Genomic DNA, 17,718 nt, shown 5'->3' on the forward strand with positions numbered 1-17,718 from the left:
TCTTAAATCAGGAATCTTTGTATACATTATACTGTTCACTTATAGTCCCATACATGACTTACTGTGTAGAGGTATGGGGAAATACATACAAACACAAATTCCATTTTTCTACTCCAAAAGCAAGTTATACAAATTGTAAATAACACAAGTTATTATGAACCAACTAATCCACTATTTCTTCAACTAAACACTTTAAAATTCTGAGATTTTGTACATTTTAAATTAATACAAATTATGTATAAAAAATGGACAGCAACCATAAAGTATCCAAAGGTTGTTTAAAATGAGAGGAAGTCAACATGATTTGAGAGAAACATGTATATTTCAAAAGCAAAGGATAAAAATAAATGTAAAAAATCCATTGTATTTCAGCCAGGGGGTGAATCTATGGAACAGCTGTAGTAAGAATTTAAAAACACACACTGCACTTAAACAAGTTTAAAAAATTATTTAAAAATTATTAAATGAACAAATATAAAATACATGATTTAAAATGTATGGGAGTAATGTAAATAAATGATAATTTGGAATCAGATTTTGTGTTAAAAGATTATGAAATTTTCTGTTTTTGATGTGATGATTGACGCCAGATATGTTGTTGTATAAGTAAGAGGGGTAGGCGTAATAAGCTGTAGCTTCAGCCTACACCCTTTTGGTCTGTTTTAAAGAATATCTATGTTTTTTGTTGTAATTTTGTCCTATGAAATCATCGTTGTAGATGATGCTTTTTGTTATGTTTGTACTGACCGAAATGAATTAATTTCATTCATTCATACTCACCCTGCTTGCTGCAATTTTGTCCTAACATCTGCCTGCCCTGCCTGACAGTCTGACTGCACGCAATCTTTGTTTTTTTTACCATATTTAAAAGCCATATCAACAAAATGTAAGATTTGCTAACCGGTTTTCACTGTGGTCCTAAGAAAATTCCATAGACAGAATTGTACAGTTGCTTGAAAAGCAGTCACCATGCAAAAGTCAAATTAACATTTCATTCTATGCAAAAGTATTGCAAAATCATCTGTTTACCTTACTGAGAAAAAGAACGGCTATTCTAAAACTATTAACTTTTTTAAAAATCAAAACTAAATCAATACAAAGTAGGGACTATTTTTTAGTGTGTTCTTTAGCTACAATATGATTTAATAGCATTTAGTAAAATGTGGGTGTATTTTAGAATGAGCCTCACCTTTACCAGGAGATGTTTTCCTCAGGGAAGCAGTTTGATCTTCAGAGAGAGCCAAACGCCTCAGTACATCTGCCAAGGCTGCTTTCAGAACTGTGATCTCATCTTCCTGCTGTTGGACCCTTAATTCAAGGGATGAAAGGCGGTCTTGGACATCAGATGTACTTGCACCAGAGATGCTATCATCTAAAGGAAATATAAGATGAAAATCATTTATTTGTAGATTTAATTAGATAAAACTGTCTTAGGCTAGAAATCTTGACAATTTTTAAATATAAATTACATGAACATACTTTTTTTCCAAAAATGACAAGTAACAGGTTTAGAAAGTAGAGCACGAGGTTAGAAAGACTTCAGGATGAGACTAGTGAAGTTTTAAAAAGTACAAAACTAACAATGCACACTAGAGTTTAAAACTTGTTAAAATGATTTACAAACTACAGACATCGCAGCCAAAACAATTTCATAGATAGTTTTAAACAAACAGGAAAAAGTAGCTGTTGAACATCATATTAAAAAAGGATATGGCCTACAAAGGCAACCCGAGTGAATCTGCAGATGCTGGAAATAAATAAAAACACAAAATGCTGGCAGAACTCAGCGGGCCAGACAGCATCTACGGGAGGAGGTAGTGACGATGTTTCGGGCCGAAACCCTTTATCAGGAGTGAAGGGTTTCAGACCGAAATGTCGTCACTACCTCCTCCCATAGATGCTGTCTGGCCTGCTGAGTTCTGCCAGCATTTTGTGTTTTTATATATGGCCTACAAATTACAATGGGAGATAGTAAATTCTTGCCAAAATATGCAGGTAGTTTGGGAAAATCAGGTTGGTGCTGGATTCCATGAGGGGGAATTCTTAACTGCCTATGAGCTGGCTTTTTTGAGTAGCTCATGGTTGAGCCCATTAGCGGGTCAGCTATACTGGATTGGTTATTGTGCAATGAGCCACAATAGATTAGAGAGCTTAAGGTAAAAGAACATAATATGATCGAATTCACTGTGAAATTTGATAAGAAGGTAAAGTCAAATATTTCAGCATTACAGTGGAGTAAAGAGAATTACAGAGGCTTGAGAGAGAAGTTGGCCAGAATTTGTTGGAAAAGAACACTGGCAGGGATGACAGCAGAGCAGCAGTGGCTAGAATTTCTGGAGGCAGTTCAGAAGACGCAAGATATACATCCCAAAGAAGAAGCAGTATTTTAAACAAAAGGTGACAACTGTGGCAAACAAGAGAAGTCAAAGACAACATAAAAGCCAAAGAGAGAGCATACAATGAGCAAAAATTAGAGGGGTTAGAGGATTAGGAAGCTCTTAAAAACCAACAGAAGTCAACTAAAAAGTAATTAAGGTAAAGATGGAATACAAAAGTAAGCTAGCCAATAATATTAAAGAGGATACCAGAAGTTCCTTCAGATAAATAAAATGTAAAAGAGAGACGAGAATGGATATAAGATTGGTGATACCAAAACAATGCTGGAGCAGTTGTAATGGGGGACAAGGAAATAGCAGATGAACTGAATAAGTATTTTGTATCTGTCTTCACTATGGAAGACACTTGCAATATGGTGGAAGTTCCAGGTGCCGGGAGCATGGTGTGTGAAGTTACCATCACTAGAGAGAAGGTTCTGGGGAAACAAAGGACTGAAGGTAGGTAAGACACCTGGACCAGATGGTGTACACCCAGGGTTCTAAAAGAAACGACTGAAGAGATCATGTATGCACTAGTAATGATCTTTCAAGAATCACTCGATCTTGGGATGGTTCTGGAAGACTGGAAAATTGTAAATTTCACTCCACTCTTCAAGAAGGGAGAGAGGCAGAAGAATGGAAACTATAGCCCAGTTAGCCTGACCTCAGAGGATGGGAAGATGTTGGAGTTAATTATTAAGGATTAGGACTCAGGGGACTTGGAGGCACATGATAAAATAGGTTGTAGTCAGCATGGTTTCCTTAAGGGAAAATCTTGCCTGACAAATCTGTTGGAATTCTTGGAAGAAATAACAAGCAGGATAGACACAGGAGAATCAGTTGCTGTTGTGTATTTGGATTTTCAGAAGGCCTTTGACAAGGTGCTCACATGAGGCTGCTTAACAAGCTACAAGTCCATGGTATTACAGAAGAGATTCTAGCATGGATAAAGCAGTGGCTGACTGGCAGGAGGCAAAGAGTAGAAATAAAGGTAGCCCTTTCTGGCTGGCTGCCAGTGACTAGTGTTCCACAAGAGTCTGTGTTGGGACTTATTCTTTCTACATTACACATCAATGATTTGGATGATGCAATTGGATTTGTTGCAAAGTTTGCAAACAATATGATGATAGGTGGAGGAGCAATTAGTTTTGAGGAAGTAGAGAGGCTGCAGAAGGACTTCAATTAGGAGAATGGTCAAAGAAATGGCAGACAGAATTCAGTGCCGGGAAGTGTATTGTCATGCACTTTCATAGAAGAAATGAAAGGGATAACTATATTCTAAATTGAAAATTTAAAAAAAAACTAAGGTGCAAAGGGTCTTGGGAGTCCTTGTGCATAATTCCCTTAAGGTTAATTAGCAGGTTGAGTCTGTGGTGAGGAAGGCAAATGCAACGTTAGCATTCATTTCAAGAAGCTAGAATATAAAAGCAAGGATGTAATGTTCAGATTTCATAAAACAATGGTGAGGCCTCACTTGGAGTATTGTGAGCAGTTTTAGGACCCTTTTCTTAGGAAGGATGTGCTGGCAGTGGAGAGGGCTCAAAGGAGGTGCCAAGATTGAATGGCTTGTCATACAAAAAGCCTTTGATGGACCTGGACCCGTGTTCAACTAGAATTCAGTAGAATGAGGGGTGACCTAATTGAATCCTATTGAATGGTAAAAGGCATTGATAGAGTGGATGTGGGGAGATGTTTCCTATGGTGGGAGAGTCTAAGGCCAGAGGACACAGCCTCAGAATAAAGAGGCATCCTTTTGAAACAGAATGAGATATTTAATACCACCAGAATAGATGTGCCCAGGCATCATCCCTGAAGAAGATGGCAGGGTTTGTCATCGAAACGTCGGTTATAAACTATTAACTGCACCCAGCTTGAGGCCCGAGAAGTGTTTATTCGGAATGATGTATTTGTCGTACATTTTTTGATCCCAAGACAAGTCACTGATCACATAATAATTTCACCAAATAAAAAAACACCACCTCTATCAACTTCCATAACATATCTGATCTCTGCCTCTGGTCTTCTTTTACAGAAACTTTCAGTCCCATTTTTCATTAAAAACAATTACTTCAATGCACTTCAATAGCTTCACATTTTCCAATTCCCTTCAACTAATCCAAAACCACTTGAATCATCATTTATCCATCACTCACATGCTTTCACTCCAGTAATACCAACAGTTTAAAATTCTTAACCTTTTTTGAAACTGTACACCCTTGCCATTCTCCGAGTTCCTAGAGCCTCAAAACTCAGAAATCCGTATTCCTTCACTTCTGATCTTTTGCACATAGAAGTAATTTGATTTGTCTTCAATTGTGTTCCTTTGAAGATTTCTGAGACACTATTATGTCAAAGATATTAATCATACTGATTGTGTCTTCAAACCTCAATCACTTTGCCTATGCTTCATTTCATCTTTCATTTCTCCCAAAATTGCACGGATCCACAAGAGACTGCAGATGGTGGAATGTGGAACAACAATCCTGCTAGAGGAGCTCACAGGCTAAGCAGCAGCAGATGGGGATGGGAGTTGTCAATGTTTCATGGCAAAACCCTGCATCAGATTGTTGCACTGACCCATACTGCAAATTCCAATTGCCCATTCTACACGCTTTACATCCTCAAATCCATTAAAAAGGCATCCATTGTTGGCAAAGCTTTTCTGCTGTTTGTAAAGTTAAAGATTTTTTGTCTTTTATCCAAGTTCAAATCACCGTTTCTACACATTTCTGTGTGCAGGCAATCCCTATGTTATTGCCATTTGGGTTACTGAGATTCACCCTACAGATTTCATAAATCACTCTGAAACTTGAGATGTAGAATAAAATGTGCTCTCACAGAATTTCTGTGAAAATAATTAAATCAACACAAAAGTTATGTCTTTCAACTCATGTTTCTTGGTGCATGTACAGACGATGCAGTTTTGTGTTACAGAAAACCTCCATGAACTGTTTTCTAAGGACAGAACTCCTTGTAACAAACAAGAGAAAATCTGCAGATGCTGGAAATCCAAGCAACACACAGAAAATGCTAAAGGACCTCAGCAGGCCTGCCGAAGGGTTTTGGCCAAAATCCATACTTTTTTCTATTGATGTTGTCTGGCCTGCTAAATCCTTGTAACATTGGGTTGCCTTAAACCAAACCATGGTTCATGTCATCTTTTAATCTATGATGCCATGAAGTTCCTTCTTTTGTCATATACTAAGATTTTTCCACCAAAACTCTGTTGGGCACTGTATTGAATACCTGAAGTTAAATATTGATAACTAGGCAAGCTTATGGCCAACCTAAACATTTCTGTTTTTGTTTTAAATTAGTTAGCCTGCAGCTGATGTTTATTCTCATTTCTTGCCCTTCCCTCACAACTTGAAATTCCAACTCACATATTGTCAACTACATTTTCTATTTCCCATGAACTTTTAAGACCTTAAAGCACGGGTGGCCAAGTCTCAACTTATACCAAGCATACTCACTCACTATTCCATTCAAGTTCGGCCCTTTGACCTACAGTGATACCCACTTAATAAAGGCTTCAATTTTAAAACTGTCACCATTATTTTTTTAATTCTTTCATCGTCTTGCCCTGCCCTACATAATGTCTAAAACCCTAAAGAGATCTAATGTTTCATCATCCCCTCTAGCTTCTTTCAAATACACTCCAGCTTTCATCATTTGCAAAATTATTGCATAATATTAATACATCTGTGGTATTTTAATCATCTGCAATTACATTCTGCTTAACTCTTCTATTTAAAACACTCAATGTTTTTGTATTATCTGTTACTTTTGTAGTTCTGCTTGTAACTGCAAACCTTTGTTTGCACTATCTACTATATCTCCATTACTTATGATTTTCATCTATGTTGTTCACTCCAACTTAATTATTTTTGCCTTTATTATATTTGTTTTATTTCAAGTATTGGAAGTATGCTTATTATATATGCTAATTCTTCATTTGAATATCCTCTCCTATTAGCTACCTGGTTAATTTAAGCTTGATCCATTATTAACAGACTGAATTGCATCTTTTTCAATCCAGATCACTTAGCCCTTCATAACGGTATTCCTTTTTTTAAAATTACATCTGTTTGTATACTCATTATTTCCCCTCTTTTTGTGAAGACAAAAAAAAAATGTTCAAAAGGAAGAATCAGTTATTATTAATACAAAATATCAAAGATAACTGACATTAATATTTTATATGAAGCTGAATTACTCTATTTTAAATCTGGGTACCACAATGAATAAATATCAGGTCCAGTCTTGTGACTCTCCCAGCATCCTATGATAAATACAAACTATACTCGTAGATTAGTTTATTTTGAGGGCTTGTAACCTGTGCAGATTTATACCAATTTATCCATCTTTCCTGTTAATTACTTAAGAGGATTTTCCTCATGCCTTCTGTAGGGAAAACTTGAAAATGTAATAATTTAAAATACATATTACTTCATGGTCATTTCAATTTTGTGCCTCAGGTATTTATTAAAAATTCATTTTTGATAGGGCCATCAGTAAAATGGGCCACAATTACCCTCAATTATATTTACTGAAACATTGAACAAAGGACAGCAGCCTCCCCACACATCAATCCCCACCATGTGAAGAGCATACTAATGACTGATAGACATGAAAATATGTAATACAAATCCACCATATTAATATAGCTGTTTACTAAACATCTGATCTGACAGTCTAATGAATTTATAAATCTACAGCATTGTACTTATGACTTTCTTTTTAAGTTCAAGCTTTAAGTTCAAAGAAAGTAAGAGCAGGCTATTAAATTGCATAGCACTAAACATCTACATTTTTCCTCCAAGCAATTAATTTAAACTCAGACTGAGATTCAAGTAAGCAAAAGTCTTTAACCTGTTTACAGAAAACACATATACAACATGCCCTCCTACAAAACTAACCAACTTTTAACCATGCATTTTTATGGCAAACTGACTGAAGATATATGAAGATATATGTGCTGTGTTAGACATTAGCCAAGAAAACATTTAAAATACATCCATTCTTCCTTGTTGCTTAAATATGCAAGGACTGATCCTAATTTCATGCCTGGTTCATTTTGAAAGTTTGTTTACAAACTTTTCCCAATCCAAATAGCTTTACTGCTATTCTTATCTGTTAACGTTCAAAATGGTTACACATAGAGGATGAGAAACTTAAGATGGAAATTCTAGACAATTTAAAGCACATTAAGGCAAAGGGCCAACAGATGAATGTCATCCAATATTCCAAAGGCTGAAGTGTTCAGTGAATTGTATTCTACCTCTCAAATTTCATTGCAATTACACGAACGGCCATTTCTCAACAAACCAGTATCTCAAACACCCCAATGAGATCTATACACAGGCTCAACTGGAAGCCTGTTCAGATAAGATATTCTTTTTTTTATGCACTGCATTTCTTCAAAATATTACTTTTATAAAGCTTTAGTGGACAGCAAAAGATCAATAATAGCACTCCATATTTCATGCTTTATTTCCATGTCTTCCTTTAAAAAAGCACTTGGATTTGAAATTTAATATTTGCTGTCAGATCCCTCTATTCTTTGCCCTCAATGGAAATCTCTTGTGCTATCAGCTAGCTGGGAAATCAGTTACATAAAGCTCCAGAATTTCAGAAATGTCTCTTAAATGTCCTCAAACTGCTGAGTTGTACTTCACCAAAGGACAGTAACACAGCAAATACCACCTCTGGTATCAATAGATTCAGCCACGATAAAGGTACATTCATTACAGACAGCTTATAAACACAAGAAGCTCCTACATTTATCAAAGTTTTCCAGCCTATCCAAAAAGAAAACGATACCATGACAGACATACTTCCAAAATTATAAATTTAAGTTGAAAAGAGTCTATTACAATCCCTAGGAGTCGACACCACCAACTCAAAATACCCATCAGGACCTGTGTACTGTGGCATAGTTAGGAAGGCATGGGCTTAAAGTCCTCAATATTAGCTTGGAAAGCAAAGATGCACAGCACCAGCTCAAGCACTGAGCTGTTTAAGAATCCTCTGTCAATAACATTTGGAAAAAAATACAAAGGTATCCAGAGCACAGAGGGCTACAGATTCTCCAGCTTTTTCCTTAGTTCTTACATACCACATCCCTTTATCATCAAGAAAGAGAAAGCTTTTGGAGACTCATCTCTCCACTACCTGAACAACATGCAACATTGGTCAAGACTGCTAAGTATTGATATGATCTCCAGAAATGCTTACATATATACCATGCTGTTTTTTGTTGAGATATCCAAGCTGTAAGCAAGTCGACATTCGATCACTACGATGAGAGGAGAAAGGCATCATGACTGGTTGAAAAATCAAAGATTAAATACTTAAAGTGAAAAAAAAAATCAGACTTATTCAGTAGTGCACTTTCCCTCAAAAATTTTAACTTTATGTTAGATGTATTATATACTATTTCTTAGTTTTTAACAGATGAAATAACAAAAAACAGTGACACATCTCCTAAAATTAGCTGCACAGCAATTCTTCTGCATACAATTCTTCTGGATAGTTTTACCCTTTTAATGAAAGGTGGAGCAGACTCTATAGGCTGCATGGTCTAATTTGCTCCTGGATCCTATAGAAATAATCTTCTCACTTAAATAGTTTGTCCAACCGAATTCAAGATGGTACTCTTTCCCCATTTTCTTGAAACTAACTCTCTCAAAGTGCAAGACCGATATTTAAACATACAGGATTACTATGCACCCATGGTTCAAGGAGTAACTGTAGTCATGAGACAGACACACATTTCACAGCTCTGTTATGATAAGGATTACTAGTGGGGCTCCTGGGAGTTCTTAGTATCTATGATTTCCAGGTCTGTACTTGCAGTACACAGAGAAACCCTGTGTAAATGGCAGAAGTAGAGCACCTCTGACACGCATCCATCCTGCCCTTATGCCTCCTGTCCCATTTTTGAAAGTCTAAAGGTCCCACATTGGCCTCACATCAGACACTGCAGAACACAGAACAAGAATAGAAACTCAGTCCAAAGAAATGATGGTTGTGAGTGAATCATATTAGGGGTTAGCAGTGTCGGGCATTCGCCACAATAGCGTAGTGGTTATTGCAACACGATTAAAGATCAGAATATCGAATTTCAGAGTTCAATTACAGCTTACTCTTATGGAACACACATGGAAAAAAGTACAGTCAACATTTTGACCCTAAATTTGTTTGGAAGTTTGTTTGTCCCTCCTGTGAGCGCATGGGATTTCTTCAGGTGCTCTGGCTTCCTCCAAAGATGCACCAGTTAGTAGGTTAACTGGCCATTGTAAACTGTCTTGTGATTAAGCTGGGGTTAAATAGGCGAGTTCCAGTGCAAATCATTGGGCTGGAAGGGCCTGTTCTGCACTATATCTCTAAAATAACTAGATTAGACCCTAATATAAAGATCAATGAAGAACAGATCAGGTATAAAGGACAATACTATGGTTGATAAAGAGAAACATTTACTAATGCCAATACAGTAAAATTAATGCCATTGGTAAAACATGTCTGTTTCAACAGTTGAGCTTCATCCTCTCTAAACTGTGCAAGGAGTGCCGTGTCTATCTGCCAATATGTGAGACATCAAAAGTTCACTCCATTCCAGCTTTTCTTTTTGGCATTATGCATGCTCCCCTATTTCCATTTACTCATAATAGGTTTCCAATTCTCCTTTATTCACCTTTTTCCACTCTCCACATTACTAGTAATTTATTTTTGCTTGGTTTTTCATGGGCAGTTATTAATCCATCCCACTTTTCTGTTTGTTGTATTCTTTTCCCGTCCCCTTTAGAATAACTTCTTCCTCGGTATTGAGGCCAATAAATTAAGTTGAATTAATTAATCATTAATAATGGCCTAAGGTACTAAGGAAACTGATTCAGGACACTGCATGGATTTCCGTTACTGCAAATGTACCCTATAACAGAGGGTATGATTCATTTTCTAGAGTATTGAGTAAAGACCTGAATTCATGAATCATCGTTATCAAAACCAGGAAGAACGTACTTGTCCATGACACCGTATGTAAGTAAACTGCTGTGCTAATTAAGGTATATAGCCACTGCATAAAGCTCAAACTCACCACCCACAGCCAGATGGAATATCATGCTTTTTTTTTTAAACAGGAAGTTATTTGATGACCAACAAAATCTATTTTTGCTCAGAATGAGGGATATCAGGTTAGGAATCCTGAATTTTCCTCCAGCACAATAAACCTCTCAAGTTAACAGAAGTCTTGGATGGCCATATATTCTTCCTTATCCTTATTTGTATATTTTGCAAAGCTATTTACCCTGTATTGAGTAGTCTTCATGGCTGTTTTATCAGCCACCACAAAATCTTTATTTTGTTGCCAGTGTGTCATAAAAGATCTTTGGCATTTATTCACCAGTAACTTGCTCTAAGTGACCTTCGTGTTATACTGTGCCTTTACAAACAGAAACCCATGGCAAGTCATAAGAACTTGAGGAATAGGAGGAGTAGCTCAAAGACCACTCAAGGAAGTTCCAATCTTCAATAAAATAGCAGATAATCTAATCTTGACTAAAGCTCTTCTATTTGCTTGTTGCGTTCAGGACCTAACAAGGACACAACGTATTGATGCAGCTCTAAAGAAAACAAAACAGCAGCTATATTTCATAACGAGTTTGAGGACAATTGGTTTATCACTTAAAATACTCAAAAACCTCTACAAATGTACTGTGGCGAGCATTTGGACTGGCTACATCACTGTTGGGTGGGGGTTGAAGGCTACTATACAAGGTCAAAATAAGTTGCAGAAACTTATAAAATTGGGTATTACCTTCTGTAGTATCCAAGACATTGTCAAGGCGACCTCCATCATTACTTTTCCCCACCACCCAGGACATGCCCTTTTTTCACTGGGAAGGAGGTACAGAAGCCTGAAGGCACACACTCAGCGATTCAGGAACAGCTTCTTCCCCCCCTGCCACCTGATCTCTAAATGGACATTGAACCTGTGAACACAACCTCATTACTCTTTTTTATTTGTGTGTTTTTTGCACTACTTAATTTAACTTAACTAATCAATAAATATCTATAGACTTAATGTAATTCCATCTTTTGCTTTCTGCTCTATAATTATTTATTATTTATCATGTTTTACATTGTACGGCTGCCATACAGTTAACAAGTTCCACAACATATGTCGGCGATATTAAATCTGATTCTGAAATAAATAGCTGGTATTTCGGGCCAAGACCCTTCATCAAAACTCTCAGTTGCACATCAAGACCTGGGGACTTCTTAACTTTAATTCCCATTTGTTTGCCAAGTATCCTTTTACTAACGATCATACCATGTAGATTCAAAACCACAGACATTTTCTTATTTCTCGCTGTTGATTTCTTAGTCTTATCTTCCAAAGTTCCCCCTCCCAATATATTTTCTCACTTATTAGTTTTACTCTGTTTGTCTATTTCTAACTTTCTGACCTATCAGTGTTCTTCACAACATGATATGCCTTTCCTTTCAGTTCGATATTTAGCCATAAATGAATTATACATCTACTTTAATTCCTAATGTCATGTTTGAAGATTATTGGTGCTGGAAGTCATCTATTCATCTGATCTTCATTTGAAATCTTTTATGAAAGTGATATAATTTCTCAACCTGGTATGAATATGTTCTTCAAATTTAGTAAGCATAAATTGCCAGTCATTACAGAAAGCCTACAGCCCAAATTCAGCTTCAAATCAATCGAAATGAAAGATTATCAATATATGTTGCAATGTCAGCCATAGCTCAGTTGCTAGCAGTTTATGTCCAAGTTTAAAGCCTTTCAATTCCCATCCCACTCCAGAATCCAGAGGGAAATACTGAGCTGACATCAGAGTATAATGGAGGGAATGCTGTTTCATGGGTAGCAGCATATTCCACATGAAATGTTAAACCAAGAACTCCTTTACTCTCTCATAAACAAAATATCTTACAGGTATCCTCTGCTTTATGAAAGTTCATTTTACGCCATTTTGCTTTTATGAAAGACCTACATTAGACCTACTCTGCTTTCGCTAACCGAAAGAAATCTGAAGAGGATTTTCGCTTTTACAAAAAGAGGCGAAAGGCGAAAATAGCATTCCATGTTTGTTTTGCAGCGAGCCATTACAGAGGCAGCGCGCACCCCAAGCCACCAAACTCCTTCCCCAGGAACTACAATCAGCACCAAGCCGCCATAGCTTAGAAACGCGTCTGTGAGCATCTGTGTTTCATCTTGATTTATTTTGTGCATCCGTTAGCAAGATTTGTCCTAAGGTATCAGAAAAGCCTAAGAGAATTCATACGGGTGTTACACTTAGTGTAAAACTGGATGTAATTAAGCATTTCGATCGTGGCGACCAAAATAAAGACATTGTGCATGTGTTGAACTTGCCTGCGTCCGCTTGCCTGCAGGTTTGCAAGATGTTTTGAGTGCTTACAAAGAACTGTATGATAAAAAAAATGTGACGCTAAGCAGTCAAGCATACTGTCATATTTCAAGCCTTCCACATCAGCTACATCGACCTTCGACATCAAGGCAGGCAGACATAGAAGGTGGTGTAGACATTAGTGACCTGCCTGCCCTGATGGATTCAGACGACGACGAGATGTTAATAGATGACCCTCTTCCTCTCCCTCCTACACCCCAGTCTCCTGTATCTCCCACCACCCCAACCTCTGACGACTCAGCCTAACACACCATCATCAGTGTGCTCGCTGTCTTCCCGATTCTGGTAACAAAAACTACTACTGCACATACATTATTTCTACTTTATATAGGCTGTGTATTTATCACATCATTCCTGCTTTTACTACATGTTAATGTTACTTTAGGTTTTATGAGTTACTTAGTATGATTTGGTAGGTTATTTTTCGGGTCTGGGAATGCTCAAAAATTTTTCCCATATAAATTAATGGTAATTGCTTCTTTGCTTTACACCATTTCGGATTACGAAAGGTTTCATAGAATGCTCTACTTTTGGATAGTGGGGAAAACCTGGATTCTGAATAAAAACAAGGGAATTACATATCTTGGCCAAAATTTATTCCTCAACCAATTTTACTAGACAATAGATTGCAATCTTTTTTATCTGTCATTATTAATTATAGTTTGTGAGAAAGTGGTGCATTTAAATTGTGACCGCTTCAGTCTGATCAGAATGGAATATCTTTTATCAGGCTGCACGTACTGGAATGGCAGTGGTCAACTCTATATTCATAAAATATAGTGTGCAAAGCTTCTACCCATTTAAAGATACTAAACCTTAAGAGGAGGTAACAAATTTGAACCATTTTCCAGCTGGAGTTTTGAGATTCAAGATTGAGTAGTGAAGAATGGCAATAAACAATGTAAAGGAGATCAAAATGATTGTTACTCTGGATCCAACACAGCATTAAAAAAAAACACAATAAGCATAATAAACACAATAAATATAAATACTTAAGATTAGTTTATATACATAAACTGATTTCTGGAAAACAATTACTTTTATCTGTATAAATAATTAAATAAAATAATTTAAATAAAATAATATAAAATAATTTCTAATTATGAAACAAAACTAAGAAAAAATTTCTATAAAGAGTAACAAGATAAAAAAAAGCGGCTTGCACTTTTTCTTTCCCCAAATAAGTTGCTTTCAAAGGGGTGAAATGAAGCAGCAGACACAATTAAGACAAAGTTGTGGATAGTCAACATTCTACTTGTATCAGTATACACATGCTCAAAAGGTAACAGGTACAACAGGACCTGGTGGGATTAATATTAATATAATTTTCTTTAATTCACTTACTTGGAAAAATTTAGAGTGTTTTTAATATATATCAGATATTTTATATTATATCAATATTTAATATTATATCAGATATATATCAGATATAAACATCAGACTGACTAATTCACACTGACACAATTGCTATATTGACTGTTCTATTGTACATCTTACTGTACATACTATTTATTAGAAATTGCTATAATTTGCACATTTAGACAGAAACATAAAGTAAAAATTTTTACTTCTCATGTACGAGAACGATGTAAGAAATAAAGTCAATTCAATTCAATACTGAGGATCGGTGAATATGACTTTTGGAGTTGAGCTCCAACTTGTGCACATTTGACTGTTTAATTATAATAGGCCCTCTGTTTTTTTTTAAACTAACCTTTTATTAAGTTACCATTCATAAGTATAATTCCTTTAATCATAGGAGGTGTACTGTCTGTCAGTTTTTATCACTGAGTTGTGACAGGGTAAATGACACGGCATTCACAAAAAATGGGATTTGGGATGGGAGAGCTATCCCTGGCTCACGGATTTGGGGGACTGCAGTGACTATTCCCTCAACGTATGCAGTCCAAGGAAACCAACGTTTCTTGCGCATCGATTTATACTGGTCCTGATAGGAGGATCAGTTCTATAACATACATTTTAAATGCTCTTTCTGGATGTTTCATCGTTGTTGTGCAGTTTAATTTTGTTGAGATACACAAACCATTTTAAGGTAGCAGGAACTATTACCTTCACTCCCTTGTTTTAAGAAATGAAGGTACCTAATAAATGTACACAGTGATCTACTGCACCACTCAGTCTTATAATAAGAGAGATAATACTAAGCAAGCACAGGAATAATCCTGACCAAAATCTGAATATTAAGTGGCTTTTCTCATTCAAAATTCTTTCTTCAAAACTAAAGCATTCCAAACTATTTGGGGCTGATATAAGAGCTGAAATGTTATGTTGCACATCACAGAATGCATGGAATGCCAGTAAGATGGCAGTGCGCATGGTTGCAGCATAGGGTTGCCAACCTTCTCACTTCCAAATAAGGAACAAAAGTAGCAGTTAAATATGGGACACTTGTGTTTACCCTGAGAAAGACTACCATGACCATGAAGCCTTGTGCACATGTGTACATGTGCCAATTTTTTTCTACAAATCGGTTTTGGCTTAATCTTCCGGATTCTGTTAAGTGAAACTACACTGTACATACATTATTTCTACTTTGTATAGGCTGTGTATTTATCATATCATTCCTGTTCTGTGAGTAGGTGGGAAAGGAAGAGTATTTAATCTTATCAATCATGACTCAAAAGGACCAAAATGCAATACTACCATTTGTTCCCCATCCTTAGCTTCCCGATTTAATACACACAGGCATAAAATTGGAGTAATTATTTTGTTAATCAGTCTGAAATAAACTCAATTCTTATATTTAGCTGGATGTTGAACTCTTTTAAAAAAAAGCAAATTAACTGAGCAATAGCTAGTTCAAAATAAATTTATTATGAAAGAACATACACGTTGCTATACACTAACCTGAGATTCATTTTCTTGCAGGCATTCACAGTAAATACTAAGAAACACAATAGAATCAATGGAAAATTACACACTAAGACAACCAAAATGAAGACAAATAGTGCAAATACATACGAAAAGCAAAATAACAATAAGTAATAAATAGAACCACAAAAGCAAATTTGAGCTTACACAGTTTTGCTGCAAAGATAAAAATTATTTGTCCTCATTTTGAGATTGTTGAGCAACACTAAAACTAACAACTTCAGAATTTTAGCACAAGTATATGTTTCAGTGAGAAATTAAAGGTGTTGTCAGTGGTTCAGCCATTGGCAAAATTACTTTCAGCATGACCAAAATGAATACTTTGAGGAAAATTACATACCCGTCTATGGATTAACCTCATTTTTAAAATATCCTAGAAATGTTGCTCTTGCATTTCATGCAATAAATGCACTTTAATACAAATTCCTTCAAACAGCGTACATGTTATCCTGTTCTGTGTAATATTTTAAAGCTGATTAGTTTTGCTTTTTGTCTTTGTCACCGTGATTGGTTACTTAGTCAAATTGATAACATTATTATTACTGGATACCAGACCCCCTTGAACTAACTCCCAACAGGAACAGGAAAAAGGGAAATCCACACCTTAGCTGCTTCAGTCAAGGGTGAGCAGTCCACTCACAATTGAACACACAAAGATATCTGTTTCTGGAATTCAAGATAATGATTCAATTGCCATCATTCCTGAAATATATTAACTCTATATTGAGTAGCGATGCAAGAAGCAATCCAGTGAGCATCTACTTTTGCAAAAAGATTGATGGTATTAATGAGAAATATGGCAATACCTTTCCAAGAACTGCTGCCTATAGAGGTGAAATAATATTTATTTGCATATAATTATTTTAAAATGAACACATTCCACATTTAAGGCTTAGAATTTCTTAATCAATTGAGCACTGACACGATTTTAGCCCTCATCAGAGGTACAGAGGGCCAGCAATTTTACATTCCTCATTGCTATTATTTCAGAGGATCTGTCCTGGGTCCAACCCACAAGGGCCATTACAAAGAAAGCACAGCAGCAGCTCTACCTCCTCAGATGTTTCTGAAGACTTTGACAAACTTCTATAAATGTGTGCTGGAAAGTATACTGACTAGTTACATCACACCCTGGTATGGTATGGTATCAACGCCCTTAAACAGAAAATCATACAAGTAGTGGATATGGCCCAGTACATCACAGGTAAAGTCTTCCCCACCACTTAACACATCTACAGGGAGTCTTGTCATAGGAAAGCAGCATTCATCATCAGCTATCCCTAGCACAAAGGTCATGCTCTATTCTCATTGCTGGTATCAGGTAGAAGGCACAAGAGCCTCAGGACCCACACCACCAGGTTCAGGAACCTTGAACCGGAGGACATAACTTCACTCATAGACACAAGAGGTACTGCAGATGCTGGAAATCTGGAGCAATACACACAATGTGCTGGAGCAGCACAGTAGGCCAGGCAGCGTATGAATAAATAGCCGACATTTCTGGCTGAGATACTTCATCAGTTCTGCAAAGGGTTGGGGGGGGGGGGGGGGAAGAACTAGTACAAGTTGGCATGTGATAGGTGCAAGTGGGAGAGAGGGAGAGGGTGAAGTAAAGAGCACAGAAGTTAACCAGTAGAAGAGATAAAGGGCTGGAGAAGGGGGAATCTAGTAGGAGAGAACAGAAGACCATAGAAGAAGGGGAAGAGGGAGGAGCTGCAAAGGGAGATGGTGGGCAAGTATGAAGAGAAAACAAGACAGGGAAATAAGAATGGGGAAAGGCTGAAGAGGAGGAGGTGGGATAATCACCGGAAGTTCAAGAAATCGATGTTCATGCCATCAGTTTGGAGGCTACCCAGAAGACAAGGTGTTGGTCCTCCAACATGAGTACAGCCTTATTGTGGCAGTACAGGAGGCCGTGGACTGACATGTCAGAATGGGAATGGGAAGTAGAATTGAAATGAGTGGCTGTCAGAAAATCCCACTTTTGG

The 17,718-nt window shown here is 36.7% G+C and overlaps 1 protein-coding gene across 3 annotated transcripts in view; it reads right to left on the reverse strand.

Moving 5' to 3' along the window:
* The window catches only part of LOC132402779 (echinoderm microtubule-associated protein-like 4), a 236,529-nt gene that overhangs the window by 130,864 nt on the left and 87,947 nt on the right, over positions 1-17,718 (reverse strand). For all 3 annotated transcript variants that reach the window (XM_059985765.1, XM_059985767.1, XM_059985766.1), the window contains exon 2: positions 1,190-1,372. In XM_059985765.1, the coding sequence (XP_059841748.1) occupies positions 1,190-1,372 (183 nt within the window). The remainder of the gene's footprint in view (positions 1-1,189; positions 1,373-17,718) is intronic.

Source organism: Hypanus sabinus, chromosome 12, assembly GCF_030144855.1.
Source record: "Hypanus sabinus isolate sHypSab1 chromosome 12, sHypSab1.hap1, whole genome shotgun sequence".
Classification (NCBI taxonomy): domain Eukaryota; kingdom Metazoa; phylum Chordata; class Chondrichthyes; order Myliobatiformes; family Dasyatidae; genus Hypanus; species Hypanus sabinus.